The sequence below is a fragment of the Manihot esculenta genome, chromosome 2 (genome assembly GCF_001659605.2).
Source record: "Manihot esculenta cultivar AM560-2 chromosome 2, M.esculenta_v8, whole genome shotgun sequence".
NCBI classification, from domain to species: Eukaryota; Viridiplantae; Streptophyta; class Magnoliopsida; order Malpighiales; family Euphorbiaceae; genus Manihot; species Manihot esculenta.
Window position 1 is genome coordinate 11,229,897 of NC_035162.2, and position 21,756 is coordinate 11,251,652.

General features: G+C 35.4%; 3 protein-coding genes across 5 annotated transcripts; 2 read left to right on the forward strand and 1 right to left on the reverse strand.

The window, feature by feature from the left end:
• Positions 1–611: 611 nt before the first annotated feature.
• Positions 612–2,022, forward strand: LOC110609245 (mitochondrial uncoupling protein 5). The gene has a single exon (XM_021748688.2). The coding sequence runs from the start codon at positions 872–874 to the stop codon at positions 1,853–1,855; it is 984 nt and encodes a 327-aa protein (XP_021604380.1). The 5' UTR covers positions 612–871; the 3' UTR covers positions 1,856–2,022.
• A 527-nt stretch (positions 2,023–2,549) lies between these two features.
• On the reverse strand, positions 2,550–15,863 carry LOC110609244 (rho GTPase-activating protein REN1). Of its 3 annotated transcripts, none has more exons than XM_043954218.1 (24): positions 15,344–15,863; positions 15,143–15,249; positions 14,904–14,987; positions 14,436–14,472; positions 13,612–13,688; positions 13,383–13,453; positions 13,191–13,269; positions 12,658–12,811; positions 12,049–12,168; positions 11,186–11,263; positions 10,820–10,875; positions 10,649–10,718; positions 9,539–9,623; positions 8,600–8,843; positions 7,140–7,358; positions 6,699–7,016; positions 6,429–6,478; positions 5,492–5,552; positions 5,319–5,402; positions 4,423–4,536; positions 4,224–4,342; positions 4,028–4,091; positions 3,492–3,620; positions 2,550–3,360 (listed from the first exon to the last, which is right to left on the reverse strand). In XM_043954218.1, the coding sequence occupies exons 2-24, from the start codon at positions 15,191–15,193 to the stop codon at positions 3,094–3,096; spliced, it is 2,631 nt and encodes an 876-aa protein (XP_043810153.1). In that variant the 5' UTR covers positions 15,194–15,249; positions 15,344–15,863; the 3' UTR covers positions 2,550–3,093. The 3 variants fall into 3 exon arrangements, with proteins under 3 accessions (XP_043810153.1, XP_043810154.1, XP_021604379.1); XM_043954219.1 differs by having other exon boundaries at positions 7,140–7,349; positions 15,344–15,860; XM_021748687.2 differs by having other exon boundaries at positions 6,699–7,010; positions 15,344–15,857.
• Positions 15,864–17,977: 2,114 nt separating this feature from the next.
• LOC110603763 lies at positions 17,978–21,325 on the forward strand. The gene is made up of 6 exons (XM_021741659.2): positions 17,978–18,545; positions 19,513–19,603; positions 19,724–19,884; positions 20,511–20,538; positions 20,667–20,775; positions 21,032–21,325. The coding sequence occupies exons 1-6, from the start codon at positions 18,237–18,239 to the stop codon at positions 21,111–21,113; spliced, it is 780 nt and encodes a 259-aa protein (XP_021597351.1). The 5' UTR covers positions 17,978–18,236; the 3' UTR covers positions 21,114–21,325.
• Positions 21,326–21,756: the final 431 nt, after the last annotated feature.

Genomic DNA, 21,756 nt, shown 5'->3' on the forward strand with positions numbered 1-21,756 from the left:
CTCCTCAATTCTTAAGGTTGGTTCAATTGGATCTTGCCCTATTTTACTGAGTTGAGTGACCTTTCTTCAGTCTTGTATTGTAATATTGTTCATGGAATCTTGTTTAATGCAATTTCATGATAAAAAATAAAACTATTAACATTTGTATAAAAAATACGTCTCCTACATATACATTTTAATTTTTTAAGTATTTATGCGTTTCAAATTTTAATTTTCACTCTAATAAATCTTATTTTTATGACTAAATTAAAGCAATAATTTTTAAAAAATAATAACGAAGTTAACAGTATCTATATTTTAAGTGAATATATAATAACCTAATTGAATGCTCCAACAAAATTGGGGAAGGAAATTAATTTATTTAAAAGAAAAAATTAGGGTTAGGCGGATACAACCTAAACTAAGGTAGCGTCAAAGTCAGGCCGAGGGAGCTAATAACTGTGTAAAGAGGAGAAATATAAAAAGAAGCCGGTCTCTCGCCTCTCCTCTCTTAAAGCATGGACCCCATCAACCGCGTATGACCTCCGCTTCAAGCTTTCAACGCACCGTATCTACCTTCCTATTCTGCTTCCTTCTCGCTTTCCTTTCCCCTATATATTCTCTCCAACTCTTCTCTCCCAAACCATCCTAAACCCATTCTTTTCTTCTTATTCTATTTTCATTAGCATATGTCTCAGAGGCCTTCCGTCCCTCACTCTTCTTCCGTAGCTTTTAGCCTCCATTCTCATCTTCTTGTCTCCAGTGATTTGAACCCCAACTGGGTTTCATTTTTATAGGCAAATTTTATTGATTTTTGCGTTTTTGGTTCCATATTTTTTCATTCTTTTTTTAACCAGAGGGAAAGAAGGTAGAGAAGGAGAGATAACTAACCATGGGTGTCAAAGGTTTTGTTGAAGGTGGGATTGCTTCCATTGTTGCTGGTTGCTCCACTCATCCTCTCGATCTGATTAAGGTCCGCATGCAGCTTCAAGGCGAGAGCTTGCCAAATCCTCACCACCAAATACACAACCTACGCCCTGCTTTCGCCTTCAATTCCTCTGCTTCTGCTGCCGTCATTCCTCCCAACTCCATCCATGTCTCTGCCCCACCACCGCCGCCTCGCGTTGGCCCAGTCTCTGTCGGCATGCGCATTGTGCAGGCTGAAGGTGTTGCTGCATTGTTCTCCGGCGTTTCAGCCACCGTTCTCCGTCAGACACTCTACTCCACAACTCGCATGGGTCTTTACGATGTTCTCAAACAGAAATGGACCAATCCAGATACTGGAAGCATGCCGCTGGTGAGCAAGATCACCGCTGGATTAATCGCCGGAGGGGTCGGTGCGGCCGTCGGTAACCCAGCCGATGTGGCGATGGTGAGAATGCAAGCGGATGGACGGCTCCCTCTGACTCAGCGGCGCAACTACAATGGCGTGATTGACGCCATAACGCGAATGTCGAAGCAGGAGGGAATAGCTAGCCTGTGGCGCGGGTCGTCCCTGACTGTGAACCGTGCAATGATCGTGACGGCGTCGCAACTGGCGTCGTACGACCAAATCAAAGAAGCCATTCTGGAGAAGGGAGTGATGAGGGACGGGCTGGGGACGCATGTGACGGCGAGCTTCGCGGCGGGGTTTGTGGCGGCAGTAGCGTCAAATCCAGTGGATGTGATAAAGACGAGGGTTATGAACATGAAAGTGGAGGCAGGAAAAGCCGCGCCGTACAACGGAGCGATTGATTGCGCAATGAAGACGGTGAAAGCTGAAGGGATTGTGGCCCTTTACAAGGGTTTTATACCTACGATTTCACGGCAGGGCCCTTTCACTGTGGTTCTCTTTGTGACGCTTGAGCAAGTCAGAAAATTGTTCAAGGATTTTTAATCAATTACTGATGACGACGACAAAATTATTATTCGTATTATTTCCAGTCATAAGAAATTGAATGCAGTCTTACTATTACTATTATTATTGTTGATGGTGAAAATTATTATTGGAATTTCTTTTTTAAGACTCTTAATAATTTAGTATTGTTCTTACGTCCTGCAAAAGCGTTTGTTCTTGTTATCTTAGTCTATGCGTGTGGCAGTTCTGTTGAATTTTCCTTTCAAAATTATTTTACTCGACACGTTTAACTTCCGTCCATGTCACTGTCAGCTCTGGGTCGTTGCCAGTTGCTGCAAGCACAGGTCCTCCTTGAGGGGATCTCGGAGAAGAATTGACTTCTCGGCAGCGGCTTTTGTAGTCTCTCGTGTTGTGCGTGTGAGCTCTGGAACTTGTGACGGGCACGTGGTTGTGCTTCCACGTCTGAGTTTCTGGGATCTGCCCGTTGAGCCGTTGTGTTGGCTTAGAACGCTGAACGCGCATGATTGCCGTATTGCCAGTTTGATACGATAGAAAAGACCATGATATTGGCCGAGTTTCATGACCATTGTGCTTGTAATTACAAGCAGCGAATGGGTATTGACTTTCACCATCACCTTCTATTCTCCAATATTTGGAAGAAAAAAATGGAAACTCAACGCGAACTTGATGTCCCTGAAAAATATAGAAAAGATTGAGTAATGCAGTTCATCTAATCAAAATAATTTGTGGGACAGCGATGCATGTAAAATTAGATCATCAAGACAATAGGCGGAGGCTTGATTATAGGTCATGTAAGAGCACACTCACATTAAAATCGGCGTTTACCCATACAAAAGGACGTAAACAAAATCCTGCTTCGTCAACTTACAAGCAATTCAGCTTAGGACTCAACTTACATCTGGTTGCTATGTACAACCTAGGGTTATGGGGTATCAGCACTAATAACACCTTTCAGTTTGGACACCAAGTACCTTGATGTATTGCTCTCTCCATTTACCAAGTGCCACGATCCATCTCACACAAATTGCCGATATAAAAATGCTAGTGTGTGCAAAAAAATGATCACTAATTTGAGTATCATCTGGAGTTGGTTCTCGGAGTCGCATGAGCTTGGCCTCCTGTTCCACTTTTGCCTAAATTATGGGTACCATGGCATTCATATTTTCCTTTGTCTGGTCTAAGGGATGTTGGATTTCCAAAGATTTTCCTCCATCTCGGAGATTATCTGATTTTCTAGATTTTAAAAAAAATTTATGTTATTGACCTTCTATCCCCGAGCTCTCTGATCCTCTGCCTTTTTCTGGATTTTGAACGGAATGAACTTCTGAACCTTGGCTCTTGTCGGGGAGTTGGGGCGATTGACGAACATCTGATCCTCTAACTTTATTAGTTGCAGCTGCTTGACCTGAAGATCGACCTGAAGCTATATTTTGGAGTTCACTGGCAAGCTGGCCACGCCGCTCCTTCAAAAAATTGAGTCGGGTTGTCAATTTTGTCAGTGCAGAAGTTGTGGAATTCAGCCCCTGTTATGCACAATTGCAGCAAGTGGCATGAATATATCTAGAACTGATAGTTTCCAACGAAAGCAAATTGGTGAAATTCTCAGGCCAACTTGACTACTTGAGAAACACAATTGGCTAGTTTCATGTTTTACCTCGCTCCTTAAGCTAGACTTTTTGGAAGTGGTTGAAGACTTGGAGTTGCTGCTCCGTGCAGGGTCTGGCTGCTGGTTTTGAGGTGGAGTCTTGTTCGGCAAATTAGTTGATTCGTCTGCATAATTATCCTGTTATACCAGAAACTGCCAGTTAAGGAAAGAGAGTGGACTTCCAAAGACAACAGACACTAATCTACTGGTTGATCTAGATTCCAAAGAACCTTCTTCACGTTTATCAATTAATCTAATAAAATCAACCACAATGTTACTTTTCAAGCTTAAACAAAGAATTGCAAAGATGCGAAGGGAATGCTGTGAATTATAGACGACCCTCTCTCAACCCTGGCAAAGCAAACGATTTTGTACACCACTTTTAAACAATACTAGTCTCAGATTAATTTGGATTCTCTAAGAGCTTGGTCAAGACATGAGGCTTTTCTCTAGTTTTTTGATAACCACTAATTGGGTTTCATCTATCAAGGCCTATTAATGGAAAACATCACTTAAATAAACAAGAAGCACTAACATGCAGTTACCTTGTATGCAGACCTTCCAAAATATGAAATCGCATTAGCATCAATATCTCTCTGTTTATCTTTCCTGCAAACAAAGAGAAAATTAAGCACTATGCACCATTAGTTTGTATTTGTTCTTTTCTGTTTTTCAAAAGGAACACAAGATCCTTCCCCTCTCCACCCATCACACGTCATCTATTTGAAGCCTTTAACATACCGCTTTGCTTGATTGCTTGAATCTTGCTCGCATTGCTGCACGCTGAGATCATCAACCTTCTGCTTCAAATTGGAGACATCTGCCTCTGGTTGACTTAATTCCTCAAGCTCAGCCTTCATCTGTTGCACCCTTGCAAGTTAACAATTTGATGCATGACAGAGACAAACTATAATTAACACCTAAAAAGAGTTGGACTGACTTCTTCATCAAAAAAAGCTGAAACAGATTGGTGTGCCTGAGATTCATCAAGTCCTGCCTCCAGAAACATCGTCTTTTCTCTCTCCTTTTGCAGCTCTTCCTGAAGTCTTGCCACCTGTAAATAAAATTAGCGTAAGAAACACAATTACGCTTGCTCACCAGCGTCAACATTATACTGAAAAAATTCAACCAAGTGCACACAATTTACCTGATAAAGATGATGAAGAAAATAATAATAAATAATAATAACAATAATGATAACAATTCATTCAGATTATAGGCAACTGTGAATGTCTGTCTCCAGGCATTAAGTAATGCCAACTTGATTCTAATTTCTACTTTACACATCCCTTGTCCCATAAATATTTTTTATTATTACTGAAACTCAATCATCACACCTTCAATTCATGTCCATGCTGAAAAGGTAAATGAAGTTACCTGAGAATCACAAAGATGTCCTCTTTCTAGCTAGGTGCTTTCACAATATAAAATATGGATTTGTCATTGCACTACCATTATCATGGAGAGAAAAAAAGAATAATGGAAAGCATGCAATAGAAATCCTATGCTGCTGTTGATGTCCTCACTTGAAATATACTGCATAAAATTCTCACTTCTATGTAGCCAAACTGAGATAACTTCCTAGCTCTTTAACAAACACCCATGAAAAGAGGATCTAACAAATCTGTTTCCCTTCCCACATCTCCTACCTAGGCGAATGAATAGAATCAATAGATACTTGGATAAGGGGAAAAAAAAACTTAAAAGTTCCTCATGCACCTCTGCTTGCCTAGGGGACAAAAATATCCATGACCCTGTGAAATTGGAAGAGACAAAAAGAGGAAAAATGGAAGAACCAATACAACAACACAGACGGTGAATTTCTACAGAACATACTTCTTGCACAAGGGCTACACGGCGTTCATGCAAGGCCTTCTTTCGTTTTTCCAAGTTGGCTTGCAGAACTGCATTTCCTTTAACCTGTAAGCGAAAATAAAGTTAATTATTGTGAAACCCCCCAAAAAACTTCATATTGATTACTAGAAAGAGGCACCATTTGAAATATGCACCTCTTCATAAATTCTACGTTGCAAGTCAATTTTAGCAGACTCCAGCTTCTGGATTTCAGCTCTACATTCAGGTCAAAATGTCAGATGCAATCACATTTGGAGCCAACTAATAGCTGTCCATGACACTTAAAAGAAAGGTCTTAAGCCCATCCTAAATGACATGTCCATTTTTGAAAAAAGGAAATATAAAATTAAGAATTAAACAGTATGTTTGAAAATTGTTGCATCATTAATCCTACAAGATGCATAAATATTGATACTGGGATGTAAATCTGAAAGTCTAGTCAATCAAAGTTCAACACCATGAACATGAGGGATATCTAACTATAATAAGTGATTTTGAAAGAGATCACACATTTATCAACCATTCAGTAATATAACTGGATAGTAATAGTAAGTTGGAAGGAGAAGGGGAGACTTATGTATTGACATCCAAATCTTCACATCATAAGGACTAATTGACAAAAAATTAATAGCATCAGTTAAGAAATCTACCAAATATTCCAGAGAAAGATGTTAAACTAGTCGACCAAAATATATTGCTCATACATAAATTACATGTTATTTCCTTGGAATATCTTTTTGATCCAGGTAAAACAACATAAAAAGAATGTCAGCCAAATGTAACATAACATCTTTCTTCTGTTATTTCAAAATTAATCTATTATGGTCCCTTCTCTCTGTTTGTCCCTCATGCACGCTTACAAACTCCCATAAAGCATTAGTTAGACCAACCCAGAAGTTAACTCTAAAATATTTCCTATTTTCCCTTCAATTTAAAATTTCAATTAATTGAAGTCCATACACAGAATGATGGCATCAAGAATGTGTACACAATCTTTATTATAGGATGCAAAAATGGCTGCAACAACATATAGATAAGACCATAAGGACATTAAAAGAAGTGTATTCTGCCAAATAAATAAGCAAGACTTACTCATCATCCGAAGTGCAATCAATGGGAGCCATAGAAATGTCTGTCTTTGCCTGAACTCATGTCCAGAAGGAAAGAGGAAAAAAAATCAGATCACAAATAACTCACTCGTAACATGAACTCCTGCCAATGAGAAAATGATTAAATATGCAAATTTAATGTCCAATTTCTCTTTTGGAAAAAGAGATAGTTGGAGAACATTCAATGGGAGAAAATAAGTGGCAATGCAACACCAAACCACATTATTGTTATTGACACAAGATATACACTCACATAGACTCGGTCCAAAACGTTTGCAGGCTTATGCTGCTGTCCATTGGACATGCTTGCAGATTTTTGAATGCATGCAGATGGATCATCAGTTTGCGTGTTCTCCAAAATTGTTTCCCTCGGATCATCTCCTGGCTTTTCATCTGACTGAATGATTTGTGTTGCCAAATTATTGTTACTTTGGCCCAGAATATTCTCACTCCTTTCTACATCACGATCTGTAGGTAGTAAAATTTGAACTGAATTTGATGATTCTTCAACTCTACAATCATTCTCTACTTGAGTGGACTTGGCAGTAGATCTATGATCATCACCCTGCATCTTAGAAGCAGATAGAGTAAGTATTTTTCACTTTTATCATCTGAACAATCCAATATGTGCAACTGCATTTTCATTTGTATATTGTAATAATTACATATTCTTGTGCTAGAAAGTACAGACAACCTTATTGTCAGACATATCTTTGTCCCCAGAATCACCACTCTCTGTTCCAGTTGATGCATTTCCAAGATCATCATCTGAGTATGCATCAGACTCTTGAGATGCATCATTCTGATCATCATCTTCATAGTATTCACCATCATCTGTTACCTCCTCATCCTCGCTTTCACGCTCCTCTGAGTCGGAATATAATCCAGGAGACATGACACCTTCCTGAAGAAGCTATATGAACTCATAAGAGGCATAAAGTAAAAACTTTTAGATGAAGAAAACAATCTAATATTAAGAAGCTGTCAAATTCTTTTAACTTTGGCATTTTGATATTTCTATTGTTATTAGTGCTATTACCTTTAGCGCACCAGTACTGGCCTATATTTTGCATTATATTGCACTACACAATAAACATATCATTCCAATGTTTATACTACTGGTCTTTTTACTCCTCAAATCTGGATGAAATTCAGGGGTGATTGCTGCTAAACTCAGAACCATTAGTCAGAATTATAAGGACACCAGTTTCCATCTCTAAGTGGATTTCAGAAACATCAATGACTTTACTACTCTACGTAATATTAATACGGCAATAAGTCCTATGTACTTTTGCTCAAGAGCCAAATAAGTCCAATTCAATTTTCTTAGCCAATTAAGTCCATGTACTTTTGCTGAGGATCAAATAAGTCATGACTTAATATAATATAATTTTTTAATAATAAAATATTATTTTTTATAATTTAAAATATAAAAAATTTAGTATTTTAATTAATATAAAAATAAAAAAGTACATAGAAATACTAAATAATTTTTAAAATTACAAAAATGAAATTTTATTTAAAAATAATATTTTATTTATTAAAAAAAAATATTTTATTGTTAAAAAAATAATACCATATTAAGTCGGGACTTATTTGGCCTTTAGTAAAAGTACAAGGGCTTTAAATTGACTAAAAAGTTTGAATTGGGCTTATTTGACTCTTGAACAAAAGTATAGGGACTTAATTGGACTTATTTCTTTATTTCTATATTAATACAAAGGAAAGGATAAAAAAATCTTTTAAGCTTAACTCTCCATCGCCTCCAAATGGCTGCTTGACTCTCCATATTGACTTTAGACCCTAAAGCATTCCCCAAGTGATTCAAAAAAGTTAATGCCTAGAATCGTGTAAATCCCAGAGAAAGCACTAAGTAGAAAACCTTCCAAATTTAAACATAAGCATGCTTTACATGGTGCTGGAGAACATATCAATAGTGGTTCTTGTTAGAATATTGCAAGTGTGAAAACTATAATTGTGTAAATAATGGGATATATTATAGGGATTTCATTGCTTGTGTTTCCTAATTGATTCACTGACCAGCTATGTGTAAACCCCATTGCTTGAGGGAATAAGCAAGAACTTTCTTCTCCAAAACTCTACTATTCTTTCTATTTCGACAATTCTAAATAAAAAGAGAGATTTACAGCTTACACTGAATATCTTATCATACTCCTCCATCAATGTTATAACAATGGCTTGAGCATGATTAGCTGCAGCAGCTGCTTGCAGAAGTTGCATAGAACCATCACCTCCCACATCAAAATCATTTTCAATTTCACATTCACCAGCTAGAAGGGGACGAAGAAGTAAAGGTGCCATACAAGCAGCAACAGCTGAAGTGCTCATTCGATTCTCAGCTTTGTGGGAAGCAACTTTTTGCATCATCAATAAAATTCTGCACGCACAAACAAAATATAACATCATTTACAATCACCACGATAGTCTGAGCTGAGAGCAAAATGTTTAAATAGGAAAAGGACATCATGCAGAAACAAAAAAGATAAGGCAAAGGCAAATCTAACACATTATTATGTTCACCTAATCTCAAATATGAATGAGACAGTTCACGTAGTGCAGATTGACAATCCAAATGACTAAAATTAAGTCTAATCTAAAAATTATAATTACCAAAAAAAAAAGCTCAGATTGCTATAAACTAAAATACTTAGAATAAATCCCCATTTCCCTTCTAAATTATGCCTTCCATTTCTCGTGCATAGACTTAGAAGAACATATAGATATTAATGATTATTGTCCTTCTCGTCAAAGGCATTATAAAACATTTGGGTGCAAGAATGTAAGTGCACTAGAGATATTGTATGCAAGAAGAAATGTTACACAAGGTCTTTCTTTTGTTTTGCCTTCTTTTATGCAACTATACATAAGAATCATCCTAGGTAAAATATCAACTTATCCTAGAGAAGGACCAACCAGACTTGTAGGTAGAGAAATAAACCATGAAGTGCACATTAAATTTGATTAAGAGAATCCAAAGTGCATTCAGCAGGGAAACCAAAATATAGGTGGTAATTAGCAAGAAAAGGGTCTGTTAGAAGATCCACATGCTTATGGAAAAGACACATAAACTACCTTTGCAATAAGCGACGATTTGGCTCAGGGAAGGTTTCCAATATTGCCACTCGAATGGCATTAACTGAATTGCCACGATCTTTTCCTGAAAATTGTTAAAAAGTAGTCAAATAATGGATAATGGCATTGAAAAATATATAAGCAACTGAAAACACCATAACGGGACGCCACAAGAAAAAAAATGTAGAAACAGATTTCCTTGATTATTTTACTGAATTTTATAGGAAGCTCACAACTCCATCATAAATCCATAAATGCTTAAAGTTACGTCATCATGAATCTCCAGCACCTTTGTTTCAATTAATTTGTACTGCCCCTAGCTACCCCAATTTACCAAAACAATAGAATTGGAAACTCAATCTTTGTCCCGACTCCATAACTTAGACATATATCCAAGAAGTTAGATTTTTTTTACTATATAAATTGTTCAAGATTGTTTTCAAATCAAATCTCTGTTAGATTTAAAATGTCACTATTAGTGTAAAAGCATACTCTCATCAATCAAATGCTACATAAGGAAACTGAATAACTATGCCCCATATATCGAGTACAGTCAAGGTATGCATATTAAGGTAACTATGCAGATAAACAAGAAAGCATTCAGGTAGAGAACTAGGATAGATATGCCCAATTTTTATGTTCATGCATAAAACTTGCACAAATTTGTATTTCACTTACCAACATCATTGTATGTTGTTTGGAACAAAAGTTTGGATAATTTTATTTATGAGAAGTACATGTGAGAGGCACAATAAACAAGAAGATATAATGGACTTTATATTGTTCAATGTAGTTTCTTATGCCACAAAACCAAAAACATTATTCACATTCTTTCTAGTTTGACCAACAAACAGGACTAAAATCTTGCACCACAAACTCTGCTTCAAATCATGGTAAGAGATGTTATATGTTTGGACTAAAAAGTGTGGAGCTAATAAGGATTAGGAATCAATAAATTATCTATGAGAAAAAGGAAAAGAAAGTTGTCAATTTAAAATGGCACTTGTATTATTTGCTAATGTCATTTTAGTATAACATGCATAGCTAATAGATAAAACGACATGATTTCAGATGACAATAATAAAATACACACATCGGCAACAGACTTACGAAATGCTTCTAGCAGTGCCTTGCAGCAAGATGCAGGGACTGGGGAGGACGGCAACTCACGGAGGAAAAACTGGAAGATTGCGAGGACATTGATTAAGAAGTTCAAGGACTAAGAAAGTAATGGTTTCATAAATAAACTGTAAACTGCATTCATTGTGACAAGGAAAATACCTTGATACAATCAGCAATCACATGTGCATCTTCCCCTGGAGAGAACTCCGATTTTCCTAAATCATAAAGCAAGACCCAAAACTCTAAAATACAGAAGGATAAATCAGAAATAAAATTATTTCCAATTTCCAACGTGAGACAACCATGTAACTGCCTTATTTATCTTTACTACATAAATACAGATGTTTGCTAACTATTAGTATCTGAACATTTTGTACTCTGTATGCTTGTCAAAGTTAATTCAAGGAAAAGAACACATGAACATTAAACTTTAGATTGGTCTAAAATGTGAATATGAAAAAAGAAGCCTGTGTCAGTTGCCTTTTAAAAACAAACCAAAATTATTACAAAAGGAATTTAGTAAACCTTGTTCATATTCCCGAATTCGATGCTCAACATCATCAACAGCTGCAGCTTGTCGTAGAATTCCTTCCACCCTGACTCCTGTTTATTACTTTTCAATTGATCAGAATGAAACAACTCAGAAAAGAAAACAAATCTGTCCATATTTAACCAACAGTGGAAGAGATTTCCTGACTTTCAAGAGACTTGATAGATTAAGAAAAGACATCGACATGAAAGCTTTATCTCAGGAACCTTTGAAAGGCAAAATAAGTCGGAAGAAAATTGGAAAAAGGGAAATTACAGGATTCTTTATAGATCTTTATTTGTTTAACTCGACTAAAAATAAATGGGAAACAAAAGATAATCTATTTTTTCTTCAAAGGGATACAAAACTATTACGAAATATAGAACTTAAAGAAACCAAAATAACTACCAAATTACATGCATGTTTTGAAAGGCATCTTGAAAGTTGATAACAAAGACAGATACTTAGAAGACCTTTTCTTCTATAAGAAAACAATTTATAGACTCTTCAAAGAGGCAGGGTCAATCACCCAAACCATATCTGCTGGCAAAAGGAAGTACATATCATGGAAATGGTGGATTTTCCATCGTAGTAAAAGTGCTTAAAAAATGTTTAATCATTTTCACGATAATCAAAAAATAAATAAATAAACCTTGGAAGATGCACTTGCCAATTATAATGTTTCAGATAAAATGTGCGTTATCTCTCAAGCACAAGAAAAAAAGGTATCCCAGCCAACAAATAGCGAAGTATTTCTTAATCAATGGACAAAAATATGCAAGAAAGTAATTCAGTCCAGAAAACACATCTTAAAATACTACTAAACAGTATCACAAGCAAGCATGGCAAAGAAACCTACCGTGCTCTTCTATATATTTAAGAGCCTTTTCTAGGAAAGATGGAGATCCATCAACATCTTCTAAAGCAAGTAAAACTGGTCTGCCAATGACCAAAGCTTTCATGGACACTTTATCCTTCACTGTGGATGGAAAAAAAAGCATCAGCAGTATCCCAATTAAGTGAAAACTGGAAGAGAAAAAGTTTCCCTAGTTCAGAACTTCATACAGGATCTCATGGTACAAAAACTATTCTAAAAGAAGTTTGAAGATTCCCATGCCAATAATCAGAGATTGTGGACACCAATTTCCATGATAAAATGAAAAGAAAATTTGGAAGATCTAAAGCTCATCGTAACACCAAAAGTAAAATTCTACTAAAATTGGCACAAGATCGTCCCTTGTTTTTTCACAAAAAGTGAGCTATTAAAAGTAAAACATCAGGTTTTTTGAATTATTATATCTGATTGCCACCTAGAATTTCAATATCTTATAAGTTTTGCTTTGTAAAACTCTTAAGCTCTTGGAACATCTTAGCAAAAATTTAAGCTGCACAAGAATATTAAATCCAGAAATTCCCAGTAGCAATTGGTAATCAAGAAACTTGAGCAAAATATAAAGAAAGAAAATACATGTTACTGCACAGTGGTCCGAAGAAGCATCAGTTCCATCATTCTGATCATTCTTTACAATACCATTTGGTGCCATTACAGGAGCACTTGGTGCTCGTGCCAGAGCATTCTCAAGTGCAGCCTTCCATTCATATAAATCTTCCAAAGTTTCAGCCTGCAAGACAACAAAACTCAACAGTGGATTACACAATCTCAATGGTGCAAATAGTAAATAGTGGGGAAGAATGCTCCCAATTTTCATTTATGCCCATTATTTAACACACGTTTCAATTGATGATTTCTTCAGCAGATTTTGACCACTCAAAACATACATTGACTAAAATGTTATCGGTAGAATTGAAATCCAAGTCAGTTTTCACTAGCCATTCCTACCAAAGCACCAGTTTATAAAGGAATATAATGAAGTATAGAGTTCAACATCCGAGTTCCAACTTCCTTGACTTTGATAGTGCATCCTTTTTTTTTTGTTACGTGTGCTATAATAATGAAAAAGCAATCTCAAAAGAGACTCAAATAAAAGAATAGAGAGCCACCTTAAGAGTGAAAGCTCGCCCATCACGTCCATCAGGAAAGAGAACAGTCAAGAGTTTTTTTTCTGATTTCACAACCACACTAGAAATCAACCAAATAGAATGCTGTGAAGTAAGTAACTTAGACTCAATTCTGTTGTGGAAACAACTACGATAAACAAAACTGAAATTAACTAACTGAAAAAGCAAGCTGACCTGCCTGAACTGTTGAGATCAATACCACCAAGAGTCAAGTTCGCTTCACTCCCTTTTTGAGTAACAGCATTCTGGGAGGTTCAATTGTAGGTGAACCTTATAAAACTATAGAAGTGCAATTGACATGCAGAATGAAAGAGATGGGAAAGGATTTGAATAATTACAATATTAAATGCTGTTGTCCATACGATATGTGCATTTGCAAATAAAAATATGCAAATTTACTTACTGGATCACTTCTGAAGAAAACCAGTGAAGTTCGTGTAAGAATAAACCATCGCTTCTTCCAGGATGTCCAACCAATTCCTATGTAAAGAATTTATAGAGAATATAACTCAAGTAGGCCAAGATCCTCATAGAAGTTATTAGAGATGCATCTTAGATGTTCATAAATATTATATATCTCAGGTACATATTGATACCAATGAAATTCATAAAGCATGAATAGATTATTGTATATAACTCAACTCCTAGGGTTGTTAAAACTGATACACAGAGTACGTTTTATCTAAAGAAACAAATGCCATATATCCAGCTTAGATGTCTATAGTCAGCATAAAAAGACAGGAAAGGCCGCAGAAAGTATCTGAATGTTGCAAATTGAAAGAAAAAACACGAGGTTCTCCATAGAGATAACTAAAACTTCAATTAAATATGATTAACCACACTGAAGAGAGAACTGGAGCTTTTTTTTTCAAAAAATAAAAAAAAATGGAAAGCTCAACCTAAGGGCAAGTGTTGGAATCATCAAAACTGCCTCTTTGCAAAACAGCAGGTGAAAGAATGCCTGAACCTTAATACATAATTGACATAAAAAGTGATTTTAAAGTACAATAAGTTACTGTCTTTCTTTTTTGCTAATTTCTTCCTATGTCAATGGAATTTCAGGATATATAAACAGCAAATATATGTTAGTTCAGGAAGCATCAAGAATCATGCCATTTTTAGAAGACTTGATACAAGCACATTTAACACCTTTGCAAACAGTAGCTTGCTATTCATCATTAAGTGTAAGAATTAAGAAAATACATAAACACTAGATTTGAAAGACACCTTTAGATGATATAAAAAGCGGCCCACTCTTGTAAACCTGCAACAAAGATGATATACTTAGAATGCATAAGAACCACTAGCTTCAAGATGAGAGATTATAGATCAAAATTGAAAATAACCAGTAGACTCCATCAAGCAATATACTCGAAAGCATACAATATAAATTAGCGGATAAAATCCTGTCATATTATTAATTTCTTAAAAAACACTACTTAGGCATAGGTGTACCTAAATTGTGGCACTGTTCATCAAACTTTATTTTTCATATGTTATTAAAAAAATTACTCATATTTTCGTCCATATCCATTTCAATTATTAGGTTAGAAAAGAAAAAAAAAAAAAAAGTGGTATGATAATTGATATAACCTGATCAATAGCGGCAACATTGACGGTGGTCTAGAAGATCTCATTAGAAAAATTCAAAGATAAGAAAAAAAAAACTCAAAAAGAAAAGAAAAAGCAAATCACCGTATTCCCAGCCCGGGAACCAATATTTTCAGACTGTCCCTGCGGCGGAGGTGCAGCAGGAGATTGAGCAGCAACGCCATCTCCCTACACAAAACAAAACAACAGAAATAACAAAAACAAAAAAGCATTACTCCACAAACGATCACGGTATACACTGAAATTTAATTTCAAAAATACCGGCCAAGCCATTAAAAAGGGATTATGTAATTTAATTGGCATCATTTTGCATCACATTGTACCTGAGACGCTTCTATGTTTGCGTTCTTGTTCATAGTCGTCAGTTGATCCATAAATCACAAAAAAATCACATCTCACTGGACTATCAGCAAGCAAATACACTCTGCACCTGCATCGGCACCACCAAGGCCACATTGATCAAGCTCAAACTCAATCGTGGAAACAAATTCAGAGTAAAAATAGCTGAATTGAGAATAATGTACCTGGTTTGGACAGGAAGAAAAAAAGAGAAAAGAGGAGAAGAAGAGTTTTTTGTAGAGAAAATTTCTTTTTTGTTTTTTTCCCCCCTCAGATGGATGTGGTGATGGTTTCTCTTTTCTCTCCAGGAGATTTTCCAACGGAAACCCGGTGGTCAAGCAAAAAAACTTCCCCAAAGAGAGCGGGGCCTTTCCTTACATGCGGCAGTGGCACTCGTACACGTCACACGCATTCTTAGCTAGAATGTATATACTTGTTCTCCTCTCAGCGAACGTAATGGATTTGAGTGGAGGGAATATATGATTCATGGAGGGCACTCCATGTAATTTCCACTCATGTCACTCTCTGCCTAGTTTCTTGCAAACTCTTGTTTTCATTTTGTACCAACTGCCTGCTTAATTGTGTCATGTTGCTATTCTCCAGCATTCCAATAATCCAGTAAATAATTTCTTTTTATTCATTTATGCTTGATCATAAAATTAAGAATAAAATTAAAATTGAAACTATGGGGGCAACAGGATGTAGTAGTGGAATTTTTTGTCGTCAGCCAGAGACATGAAACGTGGAGAAATTCAAGCACGGGACACATATTCCTGGATGGAGAAATTTCCCTTCTGCAACTAGTAGTGTTGATGCAGTGCTTTGGTGGATAATCTGATGTAAGGTCCACGTGACTCGCAGTTGGATTTTTCTATATAAAAGCTGCCTATCTGTCGGGACACGGTTTCATTTTAAGTGAAAAAGGCATCGACCTCATCTCTCGAGTGAAGAATGAACAACTTAAGCCATTGGCCCATGATAAGAACGAGGTTAAGACCTAAATTTGGGCCCAACTTGATTTGTTATAGCTGCATCTGCAGCCACTTGTGGCGCATTTATTAGAATCCAGCAGTGATTAACCATCAATTTGTTTTCCTTTTTCTTTATTACAAATTTTTATTTTTTTAATCGATGATAATACGGAAAACAATTTTATAAAATTAAAACTTAAATAAGTAATAAAAAGAGATTAATTTTTCCTTAACTAAAAAACACTGATAAATTTTTCTAAATGTCTTAGAAAAATATTTTTATGAGAAATAGTTTATGTAAAATAAAAGAGACTTATAAAATATTCAAATAAGTAAATAACTCAATTTCAGTTTATGAAGTTCTAAAAAAAAATTATTAGATATCTGTATTTTATATATAGGATAATTTAGAAAAAAAATACGATAAGAAAGTTATAGATTTTAAAATAGTAAAATTAAAATTTAATATGAAACATTAATTTTATTAACTAAATAAAAAAATATAAAGCTTGACGATTCTTAGGGCCATTATTACTATCTCGTACTCGGCTAAGTTGTTGGTGGCTTTGAAGGCGAGTTTTGCCGCATATCGAAGCTTCATGCTAGTTTGAGATTGCAAAAAGGATCCTGATTCTTGTGCCCTTAGCTCCGCAAGCTCCATCTGCCCACACTTTCCACTATTTTATGGTTATTTTAGAGGACTATGAGAGTTACAGTAGTGGATTCATCTCTACTACAAAGTCGGCTAGGACCTGGGCCTTTATGGCCTTTCCAAGAACATACCTGATATCATAGGCTAATAATATTACTATCCAAGTGGACAATCATTCTGACAGTTTCAGTCTGTGTAAAATCTTTCGTAAGGGATAATTGGTTCTGACTTCTATGGTGTGTGATTTGAAGTACAATCGCAACTTTATGGCTGATATGAGTACTGTAAACGTCAATTTTTCAAGAGGAGGTTAGTTCCCCTTTCAGAACTTGGTTGGCATAATATACTGGACTTTGTTCCCCATTGCTCTCACGAATGAGTACCAAACAAACTGTTTTCTGCGTCACAGACAAATATAAGAACAAAGCTTCACCTTCGACATGCGGGCTTAGCAATGGAGGAGAGGCTAAAAAGGTTTTTAAACTTTTAAAAGGTAATTGTGAAAAATAATCATTCTAAATTTAACAAGATTTACATAATTTTAATTAATAGAATACATAAATTGTACTAATTTTATTATAATCATGATAAAAATAATCTACCATTGTACAAAACATCTCACATGATAAATTTTATAATTGTAATTATGAATTAAAAAAATACACCATTAGTCCTATTTATTTTTTATATGAATTTAAAAATATAATTAATATACTTAAAATAATAAATTTTCTATTGGTTTTATTAATATATTATATATTCATATTGTTGAATTATTAACTCTTATTTAAAATAAAAAATTTTATAAGAATTTAATTCGTTTTATTTTTTATTAATTTTTTATTTAAAAATAAAAGACTTTATTTTTTGTAACTTATAACTTTTCATTTTAAAGAAAATTAAATCATACATAATTTAATTTAAAAAATCAAATTCATTTATTTTGAATAAAAAATATTAAAAATATTTTTATGTGTAAAAATGTTAAATTTAGAAAAAAAGTAATAGTGGAAAATAATTTAATTACGTCACGTAATTTAGAATAATTTTATAAAAAACAATTCAAAATGAAATTATTAAAAGTAAAAAGTTTAGAGCTTATTTTTTTTAAAAAAAAATTTTAACGTAATTTAAACACTGAAAAAAGTATATGTAATTTTTCCTACCAAATGCCGAGAAGACCATCTTTAAAAGCAAAAGCTGGTGGGCTGCTAAAAGAGCCGTCTTCTCTCTCCTCCGCAGCAGACAACAAAAACAACAAAAGAAAGGTAAAAAAGCACATGTCGAATCCCCATAATTCTTCCTCTGCTACCAAACGATTTTTAGGATCCCCCAAACCTAAAGCTCATGGACCTGCAATTCAATTTCTAGGGTTTTGAGAAGCAAACCCACAAAATTCTAAACAGAACAGATAAACACGAGGACTTCGAGAGCTGTGATCTGTAATTCCACGCCATGGAAATTGAGGTCTCCAGCTCTTCCAATATTGTATCATCGTCTTCTGTCGATTTGGAGGTGGATAAAAAGAATAAAGCAGAAGAAGACGATGATCGGGTTCGCCTCAAGAGGAAGACTTTGAAGGCTGTGCTTGAGCAGTGCCAGAGAGCTCTCGAATTGCTTAGTAGCTCTGATGGTGTTGAAGAAGAGGACGATGATGATAACGATAATAATGGGGAGAAGCTGGCTGTTGAGGATCGGAACGAGGATGAGGAGCTTAACCGAGAGGGTTCAGTGGTGTCGCCTGGCGATCGAGAAGCATATGAGGTATAGTTTTAACTATTTCTAAGATTTGGTTTTGTTCAATTGTAGCTAAGATAAGAGCAATTTGGGTCTTAAAATCTCATTCATCTGTGTTTTGGCTCTTACGAGTATGAGAGGACTTTGCTTACTTAGTGAAGCTCACGGTATAGTTCATTTTTTCTTTTATGATTTTGTTAATTTTTTGCGGTTTATGTGGATAAATACTTTGGCTAAGCTTGTTCTCAAACATGGTAGAACAGTTGAGCTCAATATTTGATTATTTTACTATTTTCCCTTTTTGTTTTTAACAAAGGATGTTAGTTGATTTTTGCAGTTTCTTATCAGAAATTAGGACTTAGAATACTTGATAAGTAACTGAACTCATAACACCTTAAAATGAAGCAATGGTCTTATATAGGTAAAGAAACAAGGGAGTATTCTTACAGATGAATCTTTTATTCCGTTTATTAATTTTGTTGTGCATGTGTAACTGAACGTGTGATAAATTCTGGATATGCTGTAGTCAGTTGCTTTTTATGATTGAATCTACTAAAGGTTTTAGACATGAGATCTCGGAGATTTGTACCCGTGAGGTTAAACCTTTCCCCTGTGTTGTTGTACTCCATTCTAATTTCATGCATCCTAAGGAAGAGGAATTTGGTTAGCCTGTGGCATTTTCTTAGTTAAGATACTGTGTGGTCAGAAGCATGATTTCTTGAGCTGGCATGATTTTGTTGGGATACTAGCTGGTTAAAGGTGAACAATGCAATTCTTGCTGTCAATTGATAAGAAGAAAATCCTCAAGTTGGGGGTGATTAACAGACAGTGAAACATTACAATACATCTTTTTTATGCCTACTACTTCATCTACAGTCATGGTGATGTACAACAGTCAATGCAAGATTAATGAAGAAAAACATTATTTCTTATTAAGATAAAAGAGTTTCCTTATTTTACCAAAATATTTTTGCATTCCTTTTTCCTGATGCAGTTGTGCGACCTTCTCAAATCTAGAGTTGAATGCCCTGACTTCCTTGAAAAGCTAGAGTGTGCTCAAGTGTCTGTTCCACAAAATATTTCTGGTATGCACCTGAAGATGGTGCCTGTTGTAATTCATATTTCATTCCCGTCTTGAAGTGTAAGAATTTGATGCTTGGATCTAGAATATACTTGCTGCTAACATAGTTATTATATGGTGGCAGAAGAAGGTAGTTCTTGGGACATGGTGAGTGAAAGTGATCTTTGGGAATGTGAAAATGTTGATTCTGATCAAGAAGGTTATGTTCTTGTTCGGCAAGAAGACATAGTAGAGGGCATTGCATGCTTCATGGCTGCCTATTTGTTGTCCCTTAAGCAGACAAAGGTGTGGTGTTTCTTCTCCTTCTTATATTTTTGCCAGTTATTTGAGTAAATTATGCTAATAATTATCATTTTGTAACACATTGACAGTAGTTTGAATCATATGGTTAAATTGATGGAAAACTTTTTGTCCACAATTATCAAAGCGTTAAGCTATGCCCAAATTTTCCTGAGCTTTTTCCTTATTTTTTAGTGCTGAAAAATTTGTGTCTTTTCAACACTAGAGAGCAACTGCTGGTCCTTGCTGTAACCTGGAATCACGGCACCTGTTAATTCTTACTAATATGGATTTCCTATCAGAGTTCCTACTGAAGTTTGACAACATTGGGTCACTGGGACGTTCTATCTACTGCTGCTTTTTTAAAGTATTATTTTATAATGTGTGTATACATTTGAGTTTTATGCTGATAACTGTTTTCTTGTTGGATGATAAATTGAAGATTGGTTATATTTTATATCTTTGTTTTCTTATGCCACATTTAGTACCAGTTATCATTTGGTCACTGCTGACATTTATGTCTGAATTACTACTATATGCCATTATGCTAGTGAATAGACAGTGGTAGTGACACTCTGTATCATTGGAGCATCTAATACATGTTACTTGCATATTCTTTTTTTCTTCTGCAGGACTTGACCCCTAATCAACTCCAGGAAGGTTAGTTTAAACTAAAGCTTTTTAATTAATCTTCAGTCTTTATGTTCCATTATGTTTTAGGCAACAAGCTCAATTATTACCAATTTGGCTGAAAGAGTTCTGACATCATATGTTAATTTTTCTTTTAGCCCTTAGCAAAACATTCTCTGTAAAAAAGAAGAAAGGGAAGCTCCGAAAAGCATGGGATGGAAGCAAAGTCATCTATAATGTAGCATCCTGGGGAGCAACTGCCATTGGGTAGGTTTTTTGAGTTTCTCCAATTTAATATAGCTATTCTTTCTTCTCTGCGCTGGTTACACAAAATACCTTGTCTGCAATATCCAGGACCCAGATCTGTCCCATTGATGAATCTCTCAGTACATGTTTCAGTAGCTTGTACTAATAATTTGTACATGTTCTTTTGTTATTCTATTAGAAGCATATTTGAACAATCTTTCATACGAGTCATAATACTTATCTCGATTTTCCTTTTTTTTTTTTTTTCATCCAACAGGATATACCAAAACCCAGTAATTCTTAGGGCTGCTTCTAAAGCATTCTGGACTTCTTGTCATGTTATATCAAAGCTTCTCTGATGCACCTGTCAATATTTGGAGAATGCTCTGGTATTGGGATTCACCGATGTATATGTGCTTGCGCTGCCAATGCAGCTGGGGTTTCTCATGTTGTATTCCATTCTTTCATGCTACAAATTGATTGATTACTCGGACATGATTTGTCTTGTAAATATTCTTCTTTTAAGTATTCCCGAGTGAAATCGAAATTTATTGGTAAAATTTCATGTAAAGTTTAACTTGGAATCTGGTCCTAAGTCATGCTGCGGCAGAAAATTTGTGTTACCTGGATTAGAAGCAAGCGAGATGTTTGGGTGTAGAATTTAATTAGGAATGCTTGGAAGTAATGGTCTCTTCATATTGCCTGTCTTGTGGGAACTCGTTTAACATGACTTTATTTTATTATATTATTGGGCGGTGATGGAAAGTTAGATTTTCCTCGAGGCATCAGATTTTCCTCGAGGCATCTTTTGTCTTGGATGCCTACAATTGACGTAACCTTTTTATATTGGCTTGCAAAGGAGCGTTGATTTTTTCAGTCGTGTGAAATTGCAGAATGGCTTTTTACGTGGCCCCGTCATGCAGCTTTATCGCAAAGAACTCTTTTCAGATTACAAACTTCGGGACTTGATTCGTGGTGCTCAGGTTGATCAAAAAGGTTATT

Excerpts from the sequence above, each read along its gene's own strand:
- LOC110603763 (XM_021741659.2), top strand. The coding sequence starts at position 18,237 with ATGGAAATTGAGGTCTCCAGCTCTTCCAATATTGTATCATCGTCTTCT. Across the intron at positions 20,539-20,666 it reads CCCTAATCAACTCCAGGAAG|CCCTTAGCAAAACATTCTCT; the intron begins GTTAGTTTAAAC and ends TTTTTCTTTTAG. Across the intron at positions 20,776-21,031 it reads TGGGGAGCAACTGCCATTGG|GATATACCAAAACCCAGTAA; the intron begins GTAGGTTTTTTG and ends TTCATCCAACAG.
- LOC110609245 (XM_021748688.2), top strand. The coding sequence starts at position 872 with ATGGGTGTCAAAGGTTTTGTTGAAGGTGGGATTGCTTCCATTGTTGCT.
- LOC110609244 (XM_043954218.1), bottom strand. The coding sequence starts at position 15,193 with ATGGATCAACTGACGACTATGAACAAGAACGCAAACATAGAAGCGTCT. Across the intron at positions 8,844-9,538 it reads AATCGTCGCTTATTGCAAAG|AATTTTATTGATGATGCAAA; the intron begins GTAGTTTATGTG and ends TTGTGCGTGCAG. Across the intron at positions 6,479-6,698 it reads ACGTTTTGGACCGAGTCTAT|GCAAAGACAGACATTTCTAT; the intron begins GTGAGTGTATAT and ends ACATGAGTTCAG.